Source organism: Colletotrichum costaricense, assembly GCF_030867565.1.
Source record: "Colletotrichum costaricense strain IMI 309622 chromosome Unknown Scaffold_14.1, whole genome shotgun sequence".
NCBI classification, from domain to species: Eukaryota; Fungi; Ascomycota; class Sordariomycetes; order Glomerellales; family Glomerellaceae; genus Colletotrichum; species Colletotrichum costaricense.
This window is the reverse complement of record NW_026848243.1, coordinates 294475-318598: the sequence shown is the minus strand read 5'-3', so window position 1 is coordinate 318598 and position 24124 is coordinate 294475. Positions and strand designations below refer to the sequence as shown.

At 52.2% G+C, this 24124-nt stretch overlaps 6 protein-coding genes across 6 annotated transcripts; 3 read left to right on the top strand and 3 right to left on the bottom strand.

Annotated features, from left to right (window-relative positions):
- Positions 1–6718: 6718 nt before the first annotated feature.
- CCOS01_11987 (stress response protein NST1) lies at positions 6719–10324 on the top strand (the record flags this gene model as incomplete). The annotated part of the gene is made up of 1 exon (XM_060460137.1): positions 6719–10324. The coding sequence occupies one exon, from the start codon at positions 6719–6721 to the stop codon at positions 10322–10324; it is 3606 nt and encodes a 1201-aa protein (XP_060309080.1).
- Positions 10325–11477: 1153 nt separating this feature from the next.
- CCOS01_11986 (uncharacterized protein) lies at positions 11478–12757 on the bottom strand (the record flags this gene model as incomplete). Its single annotated transcript, XM_060460136.1, has 2 exons — positions 11478–12054; positions 12108–12757. The coding sequence occupies 2 exons, from the start codon at positions 12755–12757 to the stop codon at positions 11478–11480; spliced, it is 1227 nt and encodes a 408-aa protein (XP_060309079.1).
- Positions 12758–13876: 1119 nt separating this feature from the next.
- On the top strand, positions 13877–16107 carry CCOS01_11985 (BCL4p; the record flags this gene model as incomplete). The annotated part of the gene is made up of 9 exons (XM_060460135.1): positions 13877–13948; positions 14209–14301; positions 14360–14429; positions 14488–14883; positions 14977–15145; positions 15216–15326; positions 15391–15655; positions 15711–15871; positions 15948–16107. The coding sequence occupies 9 exons, from the start codon at positions 13877–13879 to the stop codon at positions 16105–16107; spliced, it is 1497 nt and encodes a 498-aa protein (XP_060309078.1).
- Positions 16108–16428: 321 nt separating this feature from the next.
- Positions 16429–19903, bottom strand: CCOS01_11984 (benzoate 4-monooxygenase cytochrome P450; the record flags this gene model as incomplete). Its single annotated transcript, XM_060460134.1, has 12 exons — positions 16429–16591; positions 16651–16811; positions 16870–17140; positions 17193–17303; positions 17375–17948; positions 18018–18087; positions 18923–18946; positions 19004–19237; positions 19293–19403; positions 19454–19534; positions 19593–19687; positions 19747–19903. 12 exons carry the CDS (start codon positions 19901–19903, stop codon positions 16429–16431), a joined length of 2052 nt encoding a protein of 683 aa, XP_060309077.1.
- A 312-nt stretch (positions 19904–20215) lies between these two features.
- CCOS01_11983 (metallo-beta-lactamase superfamily protein) lies at positions 20216–21301 on the top strand (the record flags this gene model as incomplete). Its single annotated transcript, XM_060460133.1, has 1 exon — positions 20216–21301. One exon carries the CDS (start codon positions 20216–20218, stop codon positions 21299–21301), a length of 1086 nt encoding a protein of 361 aa, XP_060309076.1.
- Positions 21302–21534: 233 nt separating this feature from the next.
- On the bottom strand, positions 21535–23340 carry CCOS01_11982 (uncharacterized protein; the record flags this gene model as incomplete). Its single annotated transcript, XM_060460132.1, has 1 exon — positions 21535–23340. The coding sequence occupies one exon, from the start codon at positions 23338–23340 to the stop codon at positions 21535–21537; it is 1806 nt and encodes a 601-aa protein (XP_060309075.1).
- Positions 23341–24124: the final 784 nt, after the last annotated feature.

Sequence of the window (24124 nt, the reverse complement as noted above, 5' to 3'; positions counted from 1 at the left end):
CAGTAAACAATGTTTAGGTGTTTGAGGAGGTGGGTGCCGCGGGATCAATCCGTTCGTCTCCTTTTCTGCGCCGAGTGGAGATATGATCTCAAAAAGGGAATGCGGAGTGAGTGAGTAATGGCGGATATGTCGGGAGGAAGTGGAAAGAATGGAAAGGTGATGAGGAAGAGGAGAGAAGGAAGAAAGTTGTGGTGGTCGTGGGATGTGTGGTGGACGACGACAGTGAGCTTAAAGCTGTTGGCAATTGGATTGCAAATGTACAACGGTAAGGTACTCCGTAGTGGAGGAGAAAGATGCAGCTGGAAAGAAACGGGCCCGAGGGTCAGTGCAGGCCGATGGGAAGGAACGAAAGGCCGATGGGCGAATACCTTCTTAGATACCTTTGGTGCGGCGAAAGGGGGGGGGGGGGGTTGGTGTTCCTTGTATCTTTTTTCTCTCTCTCACTTCTCGTCTCTTCCCTTTCTTTTCCTTCGTTCCCGGGGAGCAGCCAACTGGAACGACGACGTGACTGAACGGCTGATTCGGGGGTAAACAGGAACTGGTGAGGCCGGGCGTTGCAGCTGGGCTGGGAATACGAGCTGAAGAAATTCCACGGGGGGTAATCGCGCGTTGAAGAAATGGCAAGGGAAAGGACCCAAGTATGTATGCTGCCCGTAGTACGGATACTCCGTACAGCTACAAATAGGAATACCTGTGTAGGAAAACCGAAGAACTAACTGCTAGAGCCGGAGCTAACTACTAGACAGACAGGCAGACAGACGGGCCAAAGGGGGGACTTGAGAAGGACGATGTGGCCCGGGGTACGGAGGACGGAACACACAGACGGGCGAGCGCGAAAGTGACGGGCGGTATCCCACCGTTACTCGCAGTTCGTTGCCAAGCTTGTTTTGTTTCTTGCTGCTTTCTGGATCTTGGCGAGTTGATCAATCAATTCGAGTGTCTGTTTTCTCATTCGAGAATGCTAATAACTAGTCCGAGAGAGGGCGTAATAATGGACAGATAGATGCTTTGAGTAGAGCGAGTAAGAAAATAGAAGAAAATACAACACCAGCTAAGGGACTTTTGTAAACCAGAAGAGCAACAGGTCTACTGAAGTACCTTGGCCAGGTATCCATACAGCAACAAGAATCGTCTGTACTTTTTTTCATCTTCTGAAATGTTTGCTTGCGTAGCTACGTATCGCGTACCTTGCAGCCAGAAAGAAACACAAAACCGGGACATGAAAGTCCACCACGGAAGCTACCCTGAGAATGGACGATGCTCTCTCTACCAGGGCAGTGCGGGTTCCCTCAACTCAATTCTCTTTGGACTCTGTCACTCTGGACCTGAGTTCTGGTCTCTATCTGCCCAGTGTCCAGGACCATGGCGGTTGACCCAACAAAAGTGCGGGTGCGCCAGGCGGCGCGTGTTGTGGCACAGCAAATACCTTACCTTAGCACTTTTCTGTCCACAGGGAACATTGAACAATACCACCAAGGACAGAAAAAAAAAAAAGAGACGATGACACACGGATGGTACCGTTTCTGGAGTTGAGGCCCGTCCGGCCCAGACCCTCACTCAGAGTCCTTACCCAGCCCCCAAACTACGGCAGGCCCATCAATGTCCGGTCCTAGCACCCCAGTGTCTTCGTTTTTGCTTGCCGGCGCCCTCCCCGTCCAGGATAGTCCTAGATTGCTGGATGCAAAACGCTTTGCTGTTGACGCGGCTGGGGAGGGGGAAGAAGGCAACAGGTCCAAACCTCTGGGTGATGGTTCAACCGTCATCATCAATGACTCTCTCTCTTTCTTGCTCTCTCGCACGAACCAGTCTGTGATCCCACGCCATTATGCGGAGCGATGACAGACAGGCGGAACTCTGTCTAGTCCAAGGTCGTAAGGTACTACGGATACTACCTTACCCTGAGCTCTCCGTCAACACTGAATTGGCCTCGATTGGCCTTGGCCCTGGAAGGGCCATGTCGTAACTACGGTACACGTATTCCAAGATCGTTATGCGACTTGCTCTAGGTTCCTAATTTGCTATGATAGACCAGCAAGGCGAGACCGAGACCACGAATACTCGCATTCTCTCAGAGAGATGGTCAGTATTCCGCTTGACGTATGATGTATCTACCTTTCAGAGAAATGCTAAATCAGTTTGGCAATGACGATCCAAGATACGGGCTCCGTCCCCAAAGACACCCTTTGAGCGGACGTTTTACCGCTGACGGCTGAGCTAACCTACCCGACCTCCGGGCGCCCCTCCATTTTTTCTTGCGCCGCCGTGCGCCCAGTTTTCTAAAATAAGGTACTCCCGATCTGTTTCCCCCCCAATCGTCCGCCCCTTGTCCTGGACATCCCAAGTTCCTGGACGCAAAGACTGTAGCTTGAAAGACAATGGGACACAGCACAAATCGTTGCCAAGGTTTCTTCAGACGTCGATCGCTGACTTTGAATGGTTTTTGACTTGTAGCGTTCTAGATTTCCTATTGTAGATTGATGCTGCCCATTTACGCGGCACGAGACTCCTCCTGGCTAGGAATTGAGTTGAGAATCTGTCATCAAAGTCATCGTCAGCTACTTACATCATGTCGTACGTACCTCCACGTTTGAGAAGTCAAGAAGAGACGGAGAAGGGAAGAGGACGTTAAAGCATCAAGCATTCAAACATCGGATGGCCGTAACGGCACCGATTCCGCCGGCAAGCCGTATGTCTCATCCTCTTTCATTCCCAAGTCATTAGTATTGAACCGCCACCGGGCACTTGTTTTCCGAATCATAATTCCCCGTCCCATCCCATCCCATCCCGCGCTCCCAATCCGTCATCCGCCAGCCCTGAACTTATTAAGGCACCTACCAGCCTGCAGCCCATTTGCTTGGGTAGGTAGTCCCTGGAGTGCCGGTTGGGAAGAAAACGCTTGAGGGAGATAAGCCACAAGAACCTTCTTGGCCAGTAGCAAAAGACACGCGTGCCGTGTTTCTGCTTCTTGCTTTGCTGTGCGGCGGCCATCCCACACATCCCAACCGTCCCGCTGTGCTACGTGTGTATCTCTGTGCAACTCATCGCCATAGGCTGTGTTGCCAAGCCGTGCCGTCTTATAGCACCCGACTTTCTAGACAACTCGCGGCCAATCTGCAAGTGCCCGGCACGCCACATCGAGAGCGTCGTAAAAGGACAGGGAACTTTGCTTACTCGCTTGGCAAGCCCATCCGAATGGCGTCGGTATTGAGAGTTGCTGGCGCGAGGTTATTGGTGTCAAGCTCAACCAAGCAAAAGACTTGGTATGCACTTTGGCATCTTTGAAATTTGACGTAGCTTCGCCAACGAGCTGGGTTCTTTCTTCATGGCCTGGTCCGACACAGCTGCTGCGCAGTCACTGCTTGGCGAGAATTCTTAGTTTACACCAAAGTACCGGTGAGCTTGTGTCCACCTCGGGGTCAACAGGCTCGTTTCGTCATCGGAGTCCGGGAGACTGTTGACAGAATGGGCGGAGAGATGCCCCTTCCCATCATCTCGCTCTCGTTTCGTCGCTTCTCAGCCAACATGTATCCCGTAAACACTCAAACAAACAGCATTGTGGACCCAACTTCCGCGGTGGGTACCCCGCCTGGCCCGCCTTATGGATACCATGGCATGGCTGATTGAGGCTGTGTTGGCATTCGAGCGTTCCTGGTGCTCTCTCGTTCAGAGTTGTCACCTGCAGCCAATGATACTACACAACTGGACGTTTGCGAGGAACTCTGGTCGACCTCCGAGGCTGCTAGTCGCACGGCGACGGGATACATTATACGGGTCTCCCTGTGAGGCAGAACGTTCCTGGCTAACTGTTCGCGTGAGGTCCAGGAGTATGGTGTTCCATTGCATCGCTGCCCGCAAAATTAGGATGCGCTCCCGTCCAGGATCTGCCGGTCACACCTGTCTGATGCGTGCACGTTGCCGAACCTGATCGGCGAGCGGGAATCCACAACGTCCAGCATTTGCCCCATGACTGTACACTTTGGCCGGCGTTCATCGTCCCCGATATATCTTGATGATATCATGATCGAGGCCAATGCCGAGAGAGAGAGAGTCAGAACGAGTCGGCCAGGAAGCATAGCACTCCCCGGTAACCGTAGCCTCAAAGTATGGCATAGCCGCCGGGACTGTGATCTCCATAGGCCGTCTCCGCAACTGTCGGTGGCCGCGCGGTTCCGGGGTTTAGAGGCTGAAAATGCGGGATGGTTCGGAACGGGTGGGATGTTCTCTTCCTCAACCTCCGAGCGCCGCTATCGCTCGAGGCACCTGACCTCAACTACCGCCGGCTGTCCCGGGCACAACTAAGCATATCCAATAGTTATATGGGCAGGGCGAGAGTCTGTTGACACTTGACAGTCATAGAGCCCAACCACCGCCCTTTTCTTAGTGGCAGTGTTGATTCTTGATCCGCCAAAGTTGAATTGGTTTGCGTGTCCTCCCTTCTTGGCGGGCCTGGAGTTGAACAGTCCATGGGAAAGAAGGCCAATCGCGTCGACGAATTGGGGGGTATGAGATGTTGTACGAGGGAGTTTGTGAGAGCATAGGTGGAACAGCTGCGCTGCCAGCAGCTTGTTGCCATGGAGCCTGTGACAACGAATGTTGCCAAACAGATGACTAACTTGTTTGACAGCGGGGTAGTTTGGGAACCGCAGGGAGCTGCCAAAGTTTGCTGAGGGCGAGACAGCTGGCTAGTGCTTGCTTGTATATAAGACCCAGCTGGAAAACACTTGGACGATTCGCTTTTGACAGACTTGAAAGAAGGACAATCGTCTTCTAAGATGATGTACGTTGTTGATGGCACGACCCGCGCTTTGGCGAGCTGCTTCACTCGGCGGTCAATGGCGGTGGCCAAGCTTCTCGGGTGCTCTGGATGCGTGGGACAAGAGCTAATTGAGAAAGCTACCCATACAGCTTGCTATATGGAGGCTGTAGGTCTCGAGATGACATCAGATCCTGAACCGATTCGCAGGTGACAGGCATCGCGGTGTTTGGTGTTTGGTGTTTGGACCTTGAATCGTGGGACGGACCTGGGTGCCTGGCTAGGGGCCTCGAAATCGAATAACTTTCCGGGTTCTCATTCCGGTAGGCACAGACACAGGGCCTTAGGTAAGCTCCAGGCCCAGGGTGAATATCGGGATCTGGTCATGTCAGCTGGGTTTTGGATCTCAAGATGGGAATCCACCAAAGCCTGATGCCTGGTTCAGTGGTTACTCAGCTAGACAGAGCCTCAGGCAAGAAGCTCAATCACGAGCAAAGGCCATAGAGGTTGCAGCTTTGTCAGCCACTCAGCACAGCCAGCTCTGTTGGGTCCCCACAAAACGCAAAAGCAATTGGACCCGCTGGGCAAGCAGTCACGTGGACGACGGCACAAACCTCTCACCTCTTTTGGCCTTGAAATCTGATTGATGGGACCAACCAAAGGTACCTTCCTTAGGTACCTTACCTTACTGACCCAGGTTTCCAAGTTCCTGATGTGAGCCTGGTAAAGTGCACACCCCGAGTGATAGGCAATTGGGTAGGGCCCCTGCCTCAGGTCCCTCACCACCTGTCACTTCCCCCTCCCTGTGATGTACTTCTCCTACGCAAACCTGCTGACGAGTGACTTGGGCATGACATGCAATCCCACTCTCCCTTCAATCCCTCCCTCCGCCCATAGCGGAACGAACAACGACACGCATCCGTTGGATCAGAGATCCAGAGGTACCTCACTTCCATCCTTTTACTTTCATGGCATTGGTATCGTCGCCTACCATATGGGTGTCGTTCTCTGTCTCCCATTGATGGAAAGGAAAGGAATTCGAACAGCGGATAATTCAATCCATTCAGCTCTTCATCTTTCCTTTCGCTGAAATATTGAAGTCGTTTTTGCCCAACCTAACTCATTTCGAACTGCTCTTTCCCAAGGTACCTCACCTTGCCTTACCTAAAGATCCAATCCAAGGTACCCAACCTTGGAATTTAGCGACCAACGAACCACACAGAGGCACTCATCATCGGCCCGCGCTCTGCTTGTCACACACTCATCAGCCCCAATCAAGCCCACCACCACCACCAACACCACCACCAGCCTTGCGACTGCACTGCGATTCGATTCGTGTGCCTTTCAAGTTGAACTATTATCAACCTGCAAGGTGGTGGTTTCAGGGGCAAAAAAAAGAGGAACAATATCGATAGAGGAAACAAGGCCGAAAAAATCAACAAAAATCATACCCTTTACCGTTTCGGCCTTTCGTGCTGCACCTTCACGGCGGACTGTTTGTTCCCTTGGCAAGACACAAGTGTGGCTGCCCCGGCGCCCCATCTCGAATAATATTCGCCTCCACCTGTGAGTCCTGCCTCATCACCACCACCCTCAGCCCGCCCAAAGCCCGCCCAGCGCGCTACATCCCGCCTGCCACTTTCGCGAGCCGCTACCCACAAACGCCCACCCAACTTCAATCACACACAATCTCTCCGAACACCTCGAGCGTCATTGCGAAGAGGGGCAGCTGTGGTTTTATTTCTGCTTACGCATCTTTCCACATAGCTTTACCTCACCCAGTATCGCCTCATTCTCGAACCCGACCGACCGCCGAATTCGAGCTCGACTTCACCTCTCTCTCTATCCCTCTCGTCGAACCCGAATCCAGCGCTTACTCCCCCACCGCACCCACAACCGCAAACTACCCTTCATCTATCCCTCTCTATGACATCGACGTCGCTTGCTTCGTAGCAGAGACTAGAAATGCCGGCCAACCATCGCCAGCCGGCAGCTCAGACGCCAGCGTCACCGAATACAAAGTCCACCGCGAGATACACAAACAAGGATGGCTCCAAGATCATCACCGTCCCGAAAGGCCCTCCCTCCGCCGAACCCTCGCAACCCTCTACTCCGACCTTGTCGGCAAAGGCGCCCAGCGTCCAGACCCTCGATACCAACGGTGCTGACCCCTCAGCGCCTACTGTGAATCGAAAGAAGCAGAAGCGTCGGGCAAAGGCTGCCGCCAAAGCTGCTGCCGAGCAAGCCGCTGTCCAACCACCAAACGGACGTCGCCCGAGTCCTGCTCCTGGTGCGCCCGCGCCCAAACCCCAGGTTGCCCAAGATGACGAGGATCAGGAGTCCAGCGACGACGAGCCCGAAGACCATCACTCTACCGACGACCGGCCCCATGCCAACGGCTTCTCCGCGACCAAATCCAAAAAGTCCAAAAAGAAGAAGAAGAAGAACGGAAAGAACCCGCAGCTAGCCAACAGCCAGTACGACAGTGTTCCGTTTCCTCATTCTCACTCCCACTCGCCATTGACGCCCCGTGGCCCTGGTATCTCCAAGGATAAGATCTGGAACACCAGCTCGCAGGAGGAGCGGGAGCGCATCAAGGAGTTCTGGTTGGGTCTCGGCGAAGACGAGCGCAAGTCGCTAGTCAAGGTCGAAAAGGACGCCGTCCTGAAAAAGATGAAGGAGCAGCAAAAGCATACATGCAGCTGTACTGTTTGTGGCAGGAAGCGCACCGCCATTGAGGAGGAACTCGAAGGCCTGTACGACGCTTATTATGAGGAGCTCGAGACCTTTGCGAACAACGGAGAAGGACCGCATATTCTGCCCCCTCACCGCGAATTCCCCTTGCGACCTTCACGCATTCCGTCATCCTATACAGGCCAACCACCGTCACGCGGCCGTATAGTGGAACATGTAGGCGACGATGACGACGAGGAGGAGCCAGAGGAGGAGTACAGCGACGAGGATGAGGATCTCGAGGAGGAGGAGGAAGAAGAGGAAGACGAAGAAGACGACGAGTACAGCGACGAAGATGAACCCCCCGAAGATACTCACCCTCACGATCGAGACGTTGCCGACTTCTTGACGTTTGGGAACAGCCTGCAAGTCAAGGGTATGCAGCTTCTGGACTCCCTACTCTGCAGATATGGTAACATGGACTTAGGCGGCATACTCACCGTTGCGGATGACCTCCTCAAAAACGACGGCAAGCGTTTCATCGAAATGATGGAGCAGCTCGCCGAACGCCGCATGGCCCGAGAAGAGGACGCCAAGGAGCACTTCTCTCGCGGCTACGCTCATCCCGCCAACGGCTCTTACTCGAATCATAACCATCCTCCTCCCGAAGACGACTATGACGACGAAGATGAGGAGGAGGATGAGGACTATGATGACAGTCAAGAAGAGGAATACGAGGATGAAGAAGTGAGCTCCTCTCAATACACATATGACCATAAACACTCGAGTACTGAGCATTACTGTTGTCATCATCAGGACACGATGACCGAGGAACAGCGCATGGAAGAGGGTCGTCGCATGTTCCAAATATTCGCCGCTCGAATGTTTGAGCAACGGGTCCTGACAGCCTATCGAGACATGGTCGCCAAGCAACGCCAGCAACAGCTCATCGAGGAACTCGAGGAGGAAAATAGGCAAACCGCTCAGAAGAAAGCCAAGAAGGCCAAAGAGAACCAGAAGCGCAAGGACAAGGCCGCGCTGAAGAAACAGCAACAGGCCGAGGAGAAGGCGCGGAAGGAGGCCGAGAAGGCTGCAGAGGAGGCCGCTCGACTCGAGGAGCAGCGGCGAAAGGTGGAAGAGCAGAGAATGAGAGCGGAGGAGAAACGTCGAAAGAAGGAAGAGCAGAAGCGACTGGAAGAAGAAGAACGCCTTCGCAAAGAGACCGATCGACAACGCCGACTCCAGGAACAGCAAGAGAAGCGCGCGGAGCAAGAACGCAAAGCGCGCGAATCCCGCGAGAAGACTCAGAAGCTCAAGGAAGAAGCACGATTACGCGAACAGGAAATCCGAGACCAGAAGGACAAGGAGCTCCGTGAGCGCAAAGAGAAGCAGGAACAGGCCAAACGCGACAAGGAGGCCAAGGCCAAGGCTGAGAAGGAAAGCAAGGATCGCATCAAGCAGGAGGAAAAGGCTGCCCAAAAGGCTGCCACGGTTGCTGCTGCTCCTATTCCCATCCCCACCTCCGGCCGGCGACTATCGCAACACCCAGTACCGATTCCGACACATCCATCCAACCCAGCATCCTATGCGTCCCCCAAGATACCCGTTGCAACACCGGCTCTTCCCAAAGCTCCGACACCAATCCGTCCTAAGCATGCCTCTCAGCCACTGGACACCAGCTTGCCTGAATCCCAAGCTTCGCGATCAGGCTCTACTGCCAGCCAAAACCCATCGCCACACCCTGCGACACCCGGCCGCATGAGTCCTGGGCCGATTGGTTCATGGAAGACTAGCGCGGCGACCACAAGCTCGCTACCCCATCCCAATTCCATATCACCTTCGAGTATGAAAGGACCGATGCAGCCTGGCCCCTTTGGCATGCCTATGAGCATGCCTCCACCCGGCTTCAACCCGCCGCCAGGTCTGGGAAATCGTCTGCCAGACCCAAACATCTTTGGTCCGCCTGGTATTACCGGGTTTGGCAGACCTCCTCCCCCTCTAGGCATGATGGCCGTTCCGCCCGGTCTTAACGGGCCAGCTGGACGTGGCTTCATGCCCGGCCCACCTCCTGGCTTCCCACAGCCCATGGGCGACCATATGCAAAACATGGCGCCAGGACCCGGATCACATTCGAGACAACATTCCGGCAGCTTCGACCCAGCTTCATCGCCAATTCCAACACAGCCTATCGGCAGGCCAGCGCCCATTGGACGACCAGGTAGTGTGGTTCAGGGACACCGAAATGACGCATCAGACGACTTCACAAACCAACAGCATCTTGGCAGCAGCGTCCTGGTAGATGATGCATCGGACCCGATGAACGCAGCAATCAATGCGGCAAGGCACCGTAGCCAGTTGCAACGGTCAGCGTTTCCACTGCCATTCGACAATGGGTTTTCTAGCATCAACAATAGCTTGTGGGGACCCTCACCAATGTCATACACCGTGGCCCCCGGAGTGGGAAACTCGACCTGGGGAAGCCCTACTATGATGCAGCCTATGCCTCCGATCCGTACGGCGGGAAACCCTCGTTCAGTGACGATTCGGCTCATGATGTGTCGCGCCTGCAAGGAGCTGCAAGCCCGCAACCCGGAGAGCTCAGAGTCTTTTGTTGATCTAGCAGCGGTCAAGGCAGAGGTTGACCAGCTCAATAGGACTGAGTCTGTCCCTGAAGTTGATCTGTTGGCTCTCGCCGAAACAGAAGGCAACCTGCAGAATGGTGGCGGCACCTTTGAGGTCCAGTTGGATGCAAACGGCCCAGGGCAGCACTTGATGCGATGGGTACCCGAGTTCAACGACATGGCGTATCCTGCCCACAGGCCCGTAGGTGCACCAGGCGAGATCGGAAGCCCCATCATCGGCAGCGGCGCACCTGCGTTCTTGGCTAGAGGACACTAGAGTGGTCTGTCTAGCGAGAGTCCCAGGCCCGTTGCCTCATCTGAGAGCTCTGCATCCTCGACCGATGCACTTCACCGTCGTGTCATGTTCCGCGCGATGCAGAATGGATGCATCAACAGGGCCACCAGAGGCACTTCTCGCTAGGATTAGAATAGGAAGGCCAGTAAGCCAACCCGAGCCCTGAGTTGGCCTTGGTCATGATTGTTTGAAGGGGACATCTGAGTCGGTGAAGGATGGGACTCTTCTTTTTTTCTCAAAACTCAGTAATCGAACCCCTTCTTTGGGGTTGCCCGGATAGCTAGCGCATGGAGGGCGATTCCCTTCCAAGCGAGCATCCTCCGCATGGCTTTGTGTGCCTGCGTAGCGGCTAATAGAGACTATCTGCGTTCTTTCAGTATGCCCTCGTTCGCGGTCTTGTGGTTGTTGATTAACATGACTGTGCCGTTTGTGAACGCCATGACAACATAGCCGACTGATGAAAAAGAGAGAGATGAGCCTCGACTACTAGAAATGGCTCTGTGATCCATGCAACTTGCGAGTGAGCCACTCACTTACTCAAAGTACGCCAAATCTAAGCTAATGTTGAACACAACCCAACCTTCAAGACATCCACTCCCCACATACATCACGATGCGCGCTTTGTTATTGTGTCCCACCCTACACCCACAATGGGGATTTCCCAAAATCTTTTCTCTTCTCCCCACTTGGACACAGAACCACAAATTAGCAAATCCAGAACATGAAGCCATCCTGGACCTGAGGAACCCATCCAACCCTAGTATATACGCCGGTTGCCCGGCTAGCTCAATCGGTAGAGCGTGAGACTCTTAATCTCAAGGTTGTGGGTTCGACCCGTAAGCTACTTTCCCTATTTCTCTCGTGTTCTCTAGGACATGTCACTAACAAGCACTAGCCACGTCGGGCTCAATTCCCGTCAGCGATTGACGCAACTTCTCTTTTTGATCATGTTGTCTTTGTTTTGTCTTCAATTCCATGGCTGTAATTTGTTCGAAAGAAAAACTCCTAGTCCCAAATATCGCGAAGTTCAGCAGCTTTGATTACATCTTCTTTAGGTGCCAGCCTAGAGCAAGATCTCAAAGGAAACGATCCAAGAACGTGTCTAGACGTTGGACGACTTCTCTGAAAGCCTGACTTACATGCGAGAACCTCCCATCGGCGCTCTAGCCAAGATGCTCCCATACTTTGAAAACCCACCAGCCGTTGGAATGAAATCCTCAACCCTCAACCCGGCCTTTTCCTGGAAGATGCAAATGACATCCGACCCTCCAAACCGGAAACACGAAACCTCGTCCCCCTTCCTCACCACACCCCCCTCTGCGACAAACAAGTCCACAGACGATACCATGGCCATCCCGATGGGCAAGAACGCAACCTTGCCGAGCACCGGGTTCTCAATCACCACCAACCCCCTCGTCTGAAGGAACTGATACCCCGGGTTCTCGGAAGCGTTCGCCCCGCCCATCATGCGAACCTGTCCGTCGCCGACGGTATCGGCCTCGAGGTGCGCCATGCCCTGGATGTTCTTGGCTTCCAACACCGTGCCCGACACGGGCGCGTGTTGGCGGTGGTAGTTTGTGGTATTCAGGAACGCGTGCATCCAGATCCCGCCGTCAAAGTCTGCGGCGTGAGCGCTGCCCTGGAGCAGCATGCTGATCGGCCAGCGGACGTTTTTGATCTCGACGGAGCCGTACGGGGTGATTTTGGCGACGCTTTGGTTGGCGAGGGAGTTGTCATAGGTGCAGTCTGCTGGGTAGGCTATCACGCTGTCGTCGTCGGGGGAGGCGATTGGTCGAAGGCCCGGTTTGAGGCGGCGGGTGAAGGAGGAGTTGAAGGTCCGGAAACCGCCTTTTGGGATTTCTGCTTCATGGAAGCGGTAGGGAGTGAGGTTGCGAAGGATTGGAGGGAGGAAGGGGTGATGGAGGCGGGTGTGTCGAGGAATTGGCCGACGAGTTGCGCGTAGACTACGATCCAGGAGGATAGCCAGGTAAGGCCTTGCGAGTCTGGGCGGATTGGAGTTTGGAATTTGCGGAGAGGGGGTTGGTCTAGGACGAAGTAGAACGTGCAGAGGATGTCGTAGACGTCTTTGCCTTCGAAGCTCTCGCGGGGCACCCATTTCAGGAGGTCGTTTGCGAAGGTCAGGAACGAGTGTGCGTCTTTGATGGCTAGTTTGGGCATGAAGTCTGGGTTCTTGTCGCGGGCGGAGCGAACTGCGGAGTCTAGGCCTCCTGGGCTGACTTGTTCGAGGTAGCCGACGAGCATGACGATGACTGGGTTGAAGCGGAAGTACCCATCGTTGGAGGTAGATATTTCTTGGATGGCTTTCTGGGTAATACCTGGGGCCTTGTTGTTGAGGTGAGAGATGGGAGAGATGCTGGTGACTTCGTCGGGTACGGTTGTTACGCTGAGTGACATGATGAGTGATCGACTTGCTATATGTCAGACTGTTTTCTGTTGGATGTAACTGGAATCAAAGAGTTGTTGGTAGAAAGTGGCAACATGCCAACCTTCGACCAGACTTCAAGGGGGATCTATATAACCTTTGGTTTCGCTAGAAGCCGATCGGTAGAAGCCAATCCATCTCAACAACGGTCCGTAGCAGTGAACCCGCCAGATGGTAAGCTACCCACAATGCGGATGTCTTGCGACAGAGCGGCGTTCGTGATGGCTCCCCTCGGAGAACTTATCTGAAGTCGTCAAGTCGGGTTCATGCACAGCTCCCCAATCAAGTGATCCCGCCCGGGTGCATTGCCGCATCCATATGACATAGCCGAGGGACACTGTTGAGATGGAAAAGATGGGATGTTGCCCTTCTTGACGTGAACTACGAGCTTACTGCCAAACATAGACAGTTTTACGGGCCGCCCACATGGCTGAGGTGTTGAGGCGTACGAGGCTCGTGTTGAGGCGCGGTTCATTCGTACAGGTTTCCGCCACTGTTGTGTATTTTTTGCCTACGAGGTAAGTTTGGCCGGTCTTTCCATAATCTGAGGATGAAAATAAACCTATTTTTGTGAAAGAATGCCTCGAAATGCGAAGAGTTGGCGGCATCGTTGGATTTTGAAAGACACACTTGTGGTCCAGCCCTGGAGCCATTCTGCCGACGCCATACTGATGACCATTAATCCAGGCATACCTCGCATTGTTACAAAGTTTGATTTGATCAGACAGATTTTGAGAACTGACAATTCTGTCTCGAAGAGTGAAAACTGGTCCTGTTGACTATGCCACATCATGACAATTTCCCTCTCGATAGCACCTGACGGCATAAATGTCGCGCTGATGAGACTCAAAGTCAGCCGCACTCAGTCGAAACTGGCTGACTTTTGCCGCTATCAAGAATTGTTGGATGTTGATCTCTTGTATATTAATGGCCATTCTCGGTGCTTTATTTGTAACTGGTGCAAGGAGCGTTGCTGTTCGGGGCATTTCTCGGGATTTACTGAGAAAGGTTTAGCGCGGTGATGATTGGAAACCTCACTTCCGAAAACGGAAACTGGCCGATGAGACGAAGACCTACGCTGCGCACCCAATATGTCTTTCGGATCCGTCAGCGATACAACGCCGACCTTTGCTAGGTCACCAGAAAAAGGAATAACAAAGCTTGTAATATTTAGAGCGACATTTCACAGGCTAGATTGCTAGCAAACACATCGAGCATAGTGGTAAATGCTTAAGAGCATCAGTTGATGTTCCAAGGGACGCGATGCTTGATCGAGCCATTTCACACCAAGAGTGCTTACACCTTCTTCAAGCAAGAGTTGCACAGCTAACCGTCTCAAGCGCTGCCGCTCTATCATTGTGTCTTGTAAGAACTACTCTGAATGGCACAAAGCTTCACTGGAACTCAAGACTAACGTACCTAGGTCGTCTTGTACCTCTTGACAGCCAGCACTTATAATGCGTATTTCCATAAACTTGCCGCGTTCCCAGGACCGCTATTAGGAAGATGCAGTCTGGTGAGTACGCCTAAGCTGTATCTAGTTGGATTTGCAATGCTCAAGTTTCTCGCCATAGATCTGGCGAATCTTTCACTCTCAGACTGGCCGCCTTCACTACGCCATCCAAGAGCAGCATCGCAAACATGGTAGGGCCTTTCTCTCCCCCAAGCCATGGAAAATACTTAGTAAATTGAACGTTGATAGGGCCCGTTGTCCGAATATCTCCCAATGAGCTCTCCTTTGCTTCAGTAGAGTCGTGGAAGGCAATCTACGGCCACCGCGCTGCAGGCGCAGCACCAGTGATCAAAAGCGAGTTTTACGATATCTATGGCGCAGGCTTCAAATCATTATGCATCGGCAGTGAGCGTGATCCTCATAAGCACGGCCAAATGCGCAAAATGCTCTCTGCTGCCTTTTCCACAAAGATGTTGCTGGACCAGGAAGATATTATTACCAAGACAGTCGACGCTTTCGTACATCGGCTTGGGGAAGATCGTTTCCGAACTGAGGGTCTCAACATGACCAAGTGGTATGAGATGATAGCCTTTGACTCCTTGGGCGAAATGGCGTTTGGCGAATCCTTTCATAGTGTCAAAGCTGGTAAGTAAATAGAAGTTGAGAGTTTCAAGCCCAAAGCTTTAGCTCGGAGATGGCCAAGCAGAACATCGTAATATTAATCACTTCGCATTATAGGAAAGCCACACAGCTGGTCGGAGATCATAGTCAGCCATCTATACTTCATCACACTGGTTGACAACCTTCGTCGTCTCCCTTTTGTGGCTACAGTAGCCCGCGTGCTACTCCCGTCCACTCTTGCTGTCCAAAATCAGAACTCCCAGTATAGCCGAAAAAAGGTCGAAGAGTACGTAAAATACTAACCTCACGCTTGTGTGCATGTAGCTCATGGTTGATTGTTAACCCTTGAACTACAGACGTCTATCCAAAAAGTCAAACCGCAATGACTTTCTGTCTACCGTTGTCAAGAGTTACGAAGTGGGAGCTATCAGCAAAGAAGAGATGACAGCCCATGTGTCAACTTTGACGTGCGTCCCCTCAGTTCAAGGTCATTTGGGAATGCTCGAGGTTTTGCTAACGATATACTCACAGAATCGCGGGTGGCGAGACGACTGCGACATTCCTTGCCGCGGCGACATACTATCTGCTCCGAAATCCAGCGTGTCTACTAAAGCTTCAAACAGAGATAACGGCAAAATTCTCTTCATTCGAAGAGATCAATGCCACTGCAGCTCGCCAGCTCCCATACTTGCAAGCCGTCATCAGCGAGGGCCTTAGGCTGTATGCACCGGGCTCTCAGGGGTTTCCGCGATTATCCCCAGGCATGAATGTCGGCGATATCTACGTCCCAGCGGGTGTAAGTAAACTTGAAGCACAATCAAAAGCATGGAGTCTAATGTGAGTGCCTATAGGCTGAGGTCTTCACGCACGCGTGGACTCTGACGCATAGCGAAGGGTATTTCTCTGACCCGAAAAGCTTCAAGCCTGAACGCTGGCTAGACGCGGGATCCACAGATGTCCGCGAGGCTAGCCAGCCATTCTCCATGGGCCCTCGGGGATGCTTAGGACAAAAGTGAGTTTTACAGCCCTTAACGCTTTGCGAACGCACCCTAGTTTACAAGCGATCCCATGCTAATACGACTATTAAGCTTCGCATACATGGAAATCAATCTCATCTTGGCCAAGATGCTGTGGCAGTACGACCTAGAGCTGGTTGACAAAGATTTAGATTGGGAACAGGAAAGCCAACTACATGTGATGTGGTGGAAACCCGCACTCATGGTCCGTTTTACGCACAGAACACCTTGATTGATGCCAACGAGCGCCTTCACAGCCGGTAAGAATCAGCCGCGCCAGGGCTGTAAAAGGCTATAAGAGGTGCGAGAGTGAGGAAAAGTCACGATCAATATTTCATGTTCATGCACATTTAATTTTCAAATTTGCTTCATATCACGACCGACGAACCATCTTTGCAGGAATATAGTGTCAGCCTAGCAAAGCGTGGTCGGCGCTCAAGACTTTGGTCTTGGGCTAATAATTCTCGAAGACCTTTAAGCATCATGAACACAACTAAACAGTGCGAAAATTCGAAAGCTTCTCCGCGAAGCCTGATTTATAGCTGCCGGCATGTTAGAGAAACACACGGGGCTTGAGCTTCACCATCAGACGAGGCTTCTCCCACAACGTATGCATCCTTGAATCCCGGTGCCAGTCGAGACTCTCGTCAGCGAGCTCCAAGTCGTACCTATAGACCAGCTTCGCCATAGTTGTGTGAATTTCCATCCAGCCAAGGCTGCGATGTTTGATGATTAGCACGTGCCTCAAACCACCATGTCATTATTGGGAACTCACCTTCGTCCCATGCATGATCGCGTTCCATATGAAAACGGCTGACTTGCATCGAGGTCATCCGTTGGGTTGTCCACGAGCCACCGCTCAGGTCTGAATTCCCACGGCTCGTCGAAGTTCGAAGATGACATACTTGCCGCAAAGGTACTGGTCGAAACTGTGGTCTTGGGATGAATTTTTGTGAGCTAAGAGTACTCAAGGCAAGGCAATTTAAGTACGCACCCCGCCTGGCAAGAAATGACCATCAACCGTGCAGCCACCATTGGGCACTACACGGGGAAGGGCAAAAGGAAGCGGAGGATAGACGCGCATAGCCTCCTGCGCCACGGCTCTAAGATACTTCAATGGAGTTGCCGTCGCCGCAGTAATATCCTCGTAGCTAACAAAAGCTGACCGCACCTCATCCTGTAAGCGCGCCAGAATCGCAGGGTTCTTGAGCAGGTAGTACGTCATGCAAGAAAGAGTAGTGGCTGTCGTCTCGCTGCCGGCAATGCTGGAAAAGGATTATGAGTCCGTTTCATAGAGGAATAACGTGGGCGACTTACACAAAGTCGGAAGAGTGTGCTCCAATCTGGGCGTCCGATATTGCCGCCTCATTACGGGCCTCGATCATTTTGGTGAGGAAATCTTCTCGGTCCGACTGTGAGGCCAGGCGACTACCAGAAAAGGGCCTTAGCGTTGCAACACAAAAAGACGGCGTTTGCCCATGAGATGTTTGCAGTCAAACCTTTGAACCAAATCCATGGTGTACTTTTGATGCGTGCGACTGTCTTTGAGAAGCTTGTCAATAAGGCCAGAAAACACTGTCTGGGCAATGCCGGCGAGGGCTGGAAATCTGCGAAAGCAGTCGGCGAGAGCCCCCATACGCAAGCTTTTGGTGACGATCGAAATCCAGAAGTGCTCCTTGCCCGACTCGACACCGCCGAAGTCCTTGCCAAAAGCCAGGCTTCCAATTATATCGAAGGTGGCGAGATTGAACCACATGACCATGTCGGTTCCTTGAGTCCCCACGTCTACCATTCCAATCTTCTCAATAAGGCGGTCGACACATTCAGCGACCATCGGTTCTTGTGACTTGAGAGACCTGTCGGAAAATGCGGTACCAAGATATCTACGCATCTCTGCGTGCTTCTTGGGGTCACGCTCGCTAACGATAGACAAGGCCTCGGCGGCGAAGTTGCCCCCATCATAGAATTCACTCTTGATGAAAGGCTCAACACCCTTGCGTACACCATAGATTTCCTGCCATGACGATGCGGAACTGAAGCTTAATTCGTTTGGTGCCACGCGAACGACGGGGCCTGGTACGATCAAAGAGTCAGAGCGAGCACTCCCAGGGTAGGTGTCTGCACGTAGGTCATGCAACTTACCGTACTTTTCGTGTAGCTCAAGTTGACGATACGGCTGACGACCACTCATGAAGTTCCACGAATACAAAGCCTACATAAAAATGTGTGAGCACTTGCACGCGGCGCAGCACAATAAGATGGAGTGCTAAAACTTGCATTGCTAATTGACGCCGATTTAGGGCCCGGAAACTTTCGTAAAGGATGGAACCACCATGTTGCAACTTTGTACAGAACCACGGCGACCAACGCCTACGTGAGAGCACTCTGATTAGGGAAAAGGTTTACTGGCATGGGAGCTACACAATCAGCTTACCAGGCCAGCTATTTGAGACTTCATGTTGAAATTCTCTTGAACCTCGTTGTGAAATGATCTCTAAGCTCGCAAAAGTCGACTACCCGTCCTTCCACATATTGACTGCCACGCTCAACTTCCTATTTGTAGTCCGGGCATTTCTGGTTGAGGCAGATCCCGAAGTCTCACCCCGGCCGGGATCCCCACCTCGGACTTTTACTACTTTCAGCGACGGCGAGATACTGTGCTCATCCGGTCAGCGCACGGAGGTAAGGACTAGGGTGGCTGTACTAGAACCAACTTTTGTTGCGTAAGTAGTCATCTACCTTGAACCAACAGGGATTAAACTGCATACTGAATATAATAGCACATTGTTGATCAACTCTCAATAAGACAGGACAAAAGGTGAGAGTGGCGATAAGTCCAAGTAACCGTGAATCACGTCAAACATTGTCATACTAGCGCCTGCTACTTCCTTTAATCCCTGTGTCTCCTTTGCCCAACTGTCCGCTTTGGAAGCGTACCAATTGTACCCCACTGAAGGAAACGTTCCCTAAGAGAATACTACACCGCCGTCTACGATCAAACTCTGCCCAGTGATCTGATCCGAGTCTTTTCCTGCCAGAAAACTTACCAAACCAGCGACGTCTTCAGGAGTCTGCATTCCGCCTTGATCAGTTGTCATAAGGCTTAATCGTCACGAGCCAAGACATACCTGAGGTTTTTTAGACGCAATGCGGGTCGCAACACCGTTCTCAAACGCAGCACCCTTAGGAAGTCCCATTCTAGTTGTAAGGCTAGTGTCAATGGCCTCCCACATATCGGTACGGACCATGCCCGGACAGTATGCGTTGACCGTAATGCCGTGCTGTGCCATGTCCATAGCAACAGCTTGGGTGAGCCCCCGAACAGCCCATTTACTGACGGAGTATGCTGGCGCGAATTGAGACTGCAGATTCGTCAACTTCCTTTCTGCACGGTACTAGAGTTTTGATGTGGCATACTGGTCGGTATCCTGAGATAGAACAAGCTCCGATCAACTTCCCGCCTCGACCCTGCTTGATCATCTCCTGAGCTGCATATTTATAGCACAGAAAGACTCCCCGAACATTGATCTATGTCATATCAACACGTGAAATACAGAAGTCTTGGGCTAGAAACTTACAGCCTGCACTTTATCCCATTCACTGGCACTGATTTCGAGGATCGGTTTGACGAGAATCACACCAGCGTTTGCGACCATCACCTTTGGACCCGCCCTATTTAGCTTTGACTTTGACATCGGTGTATTGATTAATACTTACATCAATCCCTCCAAGCATCTCTGATGTGTTTCGAATCAAACTCGCGACATCGTCTTCGTTGCTGATGTCTGCAGTAAGGACAGCAGTCCGCACGCCTCCACATTGTCAGCTATTGTGGGTGGAATGTGCGAGAAGCTTATATCCATGAGCTGACCTTTCAGTTCAAGCTCATACTGTAGCTCTCTCAACTTGACTTCTTGGCTAGCAAGATCATTAATGGCTATTTGGAAACCATCTTGCGCCAGGCGCAGTGCTATGGCTCGGCCGATGCCATTAGCGGATCCAGTTACTAAAGCTGTACGAATAGACATTGTGTTACGGAGCAATATTTCCAACTGTAACTCCTTTGAGATTAGATTCGATGTTCCACATGCCGTTTATATCCCCACAGTTATGCTCACGAAGTGATACTACTTTGGGACGTTTAAAAATGCAGGCTCTTTAGTGCCGACAAGACCACCGTGTGCCGAGTACCGAGTGCCGGATTTCTCTCAGTCTTGCTTTGGGTGCTCCTGGACGATATGATCACTGAGGAAAAAGATCAGTAAATAACCATGGAAACTTCTTGGATTCCTGGACCGCAGTATATCCAAAATTGTCCATTGGACCGGAAGTTCGCCACCATGCCTTTATCAAAATTTCGCGTACCGCCATCTGCTTCGACCGTCAATGTTAGGGTTATTGACTCGACATCGAAGATTAGGGTGAGCATGGAGAGTATGGTTTCACACGTCATCAAAGGTCATTCGTGGCTGTCGTGTCCTTCATACGTCTTCCTCGTCGAGCACCCAACCACTGGCCGCAAAGTCCTCTTCGATCTCGGCGTGCGCAAAGACTTCGAAAATCTCTCACCTCCTATTCAGAATTGGATGAAAGAGAGTGGTACGACGTGCAGCGTGGAGAAGGATGTGAGAGAGATCCTCGAAGAAGGCGGGGTTAAAGCAAGTGAAATCGAGAGCATCATCTGGAGCCATTGGCATTGGGATCATATCGGCGATCCGAGCAGATTTCCCACAAGCACTTCGCTGATAGTTGGCCCGGGTTTCAAGGACATTATCATGCCGGGCTACCCTACGAACCCAGGGTCCCCAGTCCTTGATTCCGATTTCGCCGGCCGCGAACTCCGTGAACTGAGCTTCGCCGAGTCAACTATCAAAGTCGGATCGTTTCCTGCCATCGACTACTTCGGTGACGGAAGCTTCTACATTCTGGACGCGCCAGGTCATACCGTTGGTCATGTTAACGCTATTGCGCGGGTGACGACCGGCCCGGACAGCTTCATCCTCATGGGCGGTGACACCTGTCACCATAGCGCCGAGATGAGGCCATCCGCATACAACCCGCTGCCCGACTCGATATCGCCACATCCGTTTCATTCGGGCAATGTGACTCCCTGCCCCGGCGCGCTGTTCAAACCCATCCTCCGAGACGAAGACACGACGAAACCGTTCTATGGCGTTCATCGTCCTGGTATGCTACTTGGCAACCCGGATGCTGCCGAGGAGACCGTAGACCGGATTATCGAAGCTGATGGAAGCGGAAATACCCTTGTTGTAATTGCTCACGATACCCATTTAAAGGACATCGTCCGGGAGTTCCCGGAATATGCAAATGATTTCTTGACCCGAGGTTGGATCGAACAGGGCAGGTGGTCGTTCTTGGAGGATTTCAAGGAGGCAGTTGATGGAGTTCATAACGAGAAGCTGTAGCATTGTTGCAAAGAACCATCTCTGGCTCTGCAGATCCGAGAAAAAGCAACCATTTTGAAATCAAAACTCAATTGGCTCCTCAACATTCTATAAAGACGGACAATTCGGAAGCGTGAAATACCTGCGGGAAAGCTACACTCCTATGTTTAGTATGTTCCTCCCGAATGATGCCTGATTGAAGTTTACAGATTCTTATGAAAAACGTCGATGGGCTTCACATAGCCACCCGGAAATTACAGTCTGTTGTCCGATTTTCTGTCCCAGATACCCTGACCCTGGCGGATGACAGTTGCCTTCAACTCTTGAAGGTGATTCTCATAGATACCACGAGGATTGGTTTGGTGCTTAATGCACAAGTGCGCCGCGGCAGCTGTTGCCAGAGCGTGGCATCCTCCATTGGCCATGAACTTGGCGTTGGATCCTCCAATGTGCGTAGTGCTGATATGTTTGCCCGCCATCATCAAATTCGAGATATTAGACGAATAAAGACACCGGAACGGGATGTCGTAAGGCTTTTTATCCCGCTCATCCCATTCCCAGGCCTGCAGACGGAAGTCGTACTTTTTGTCGCCTGGGTAATGTAAACAAAAGGCGCCTGCATTCTGAACCACAGCGTCGGGGAAGACTTTGTGATCGCGGATATCGGTCTCTGTAAGAATGTAGTCTCCCTTGTACTTCTTGAACTCTCCCTGAGCAGCAACAAATGCTACCCAATCGAATTCCAGATTCGCGTAAGTCCTGGGCTCCATCTCTTTCACGTTGTGGAAAGTCCCGTAGATGGCGCGCAAGAGATGGTCCCGAATATGTTCACCATTAGTATATGGATCGAGCCATTGGCCGTACTCCCAGAAGTGGGTAAGAGGTCCCTTCATCTTCATATCCATGGTAGGATCGGGTACAAAATTCGGGGGCACAACAAGAGGTCCCGGGCCATTCTCAAGACCGGGCTTACTGAGCTGACCCCGAAGATCAGAGTAGTCTTTGGCGACCTCAGTAGCCCATGGAACAGACGGAAAGGGGGCAAGTTTGTCGCCCATCCGAGTTCGAAAAAAGACTGTGTGTCCGTGATGCATCTCATCAGCTACTGCAGGCGCAAGGCTTTCGCCATACATCGCCTCGGACTCCTGACCAAAAAGGGTCTCTGCGCCAGTGCAGATACCAAGGATGGCTTTGCCAGAGCAGTCAATGAAGACTGGAGCTGAAAGGCAAATCTCCTTTCCAGTGCGGGCATGTCGGGCCTTCACCGATGTTATCTGCGAACCAGTGAGGGCTGCATCGTAAACAGTGTATTCCATGAACGCTGTGGCGTTGGGTTCTGCATCAAGCAGCTGCTTCGCGACTAGGTCGCCGTCGAGGTCGCGTTGAGAGAGCTCTTGGACGATGGAGTTGGTCATACCGCGTGGAGTGAGCCCGATCTCTACGCTGGCATTGCCGCCGAGGTAGGGACGGTCTTGAATAAGGGCAACACGATCCCCCATTCGCGCAGCTGCTAATGCGGCTGTACAGCCAGGTATGCCTCCTCCAACGACAACAACATCGAATGACCCTGCATTGTGAGGCTGATCGGGTATACCACGTAGTCGTCTCCGCCAGGCACGCGATCCTTCGTCTATTCCATTGGGCGGCGATGTGTCCTCCATGCTGAGAAAGATTGCGTCGCAACGGCCGCAAAATCCCGTCAGATCGTGCAGCACCAGTCGCACGTCATCCCCTAGGAGATCTACTGTGCCAGCGTACTGCCAGTGCCAATCTTTGCCATTGGCGCCGAATACTGTGTCAAGCGTGTTTCCGTTGATAGTCAGGGTAAATTGACCAGGATGATGAGCTGGAACCCAGTCCTTGGCTCGAACCCAAACATTGTAATGGCCCTTTTTCGCTGATATGGTAGTTGTTGCATCCGCGACTGGCTTGCCGTTACCATGAGCGAGGAGATATGGCGATCCCATCTCCGAGTCGAACTGCGAGTCCAAGATCCAGCCACCAAAGTCACGGAACTCTTCCGCTTCCACCAGTACTCCTGAGGCAGGAAGTGACGCCATAATCCGTAATTGGTCAACAGACTTGAACGATCAATGATGAAGTAGAGGCCACAAAATAGGATAATTATTGCAATCCAAGAAACCAATGCTGTTACCTCGCATTTTATGAACATCCGGACAAACATGAATAATGAAGTTTGAGGTGCCCCGAGGTAAATGCTTGATCCCCCGTCCTCGGACAACGATGTAGAAAAGTTGATAGTCTCGGCTCAACGGCCAATCGGATTCACCTGAAAGCTTTAAGAGGTTCGGTCCTATGCATCCGTAGATCAGGTACTTGTTACATGGACGGTGGTGAGTGAAGGGTACACACCATTCCGACATTTCCAGTAAAGCACACGTACGATGCATGGCCACAGCACATGTAAACGGAAACGGAATCGGACTTGGGTCGATCCGTCGGGCACATTGGCTAGATACAGGCGCCGGGCCTGACGTAATTTCGGCTCCCACATCAGTTCTCACACCGCACGCCGTGTCGTTCGGCAGATAAACGGCAATCTGGAAAGCTTTAGCTCTACCGACGCTGGGAGACGCCTGAGTCTCACAATCTTCGGCTCGAACCTCATTCAATATGAATACCAGGACAGTGCGGGACCGTGCTAACGTCGTATGCGTTGAGTGCCACTCCAGGAAAGTAAGTCGATTCACAAACATGCTCCCAGCCTGTAATACAAGCATTATCTGACTACCGAACAAAAAGGTGAGGTGCGACCTGCAAGAAAGCCCTCTTCACGGATGTGCAAACTGTTGCCGTGCCGGTGTTCAGTGCATGTGAGCCGCT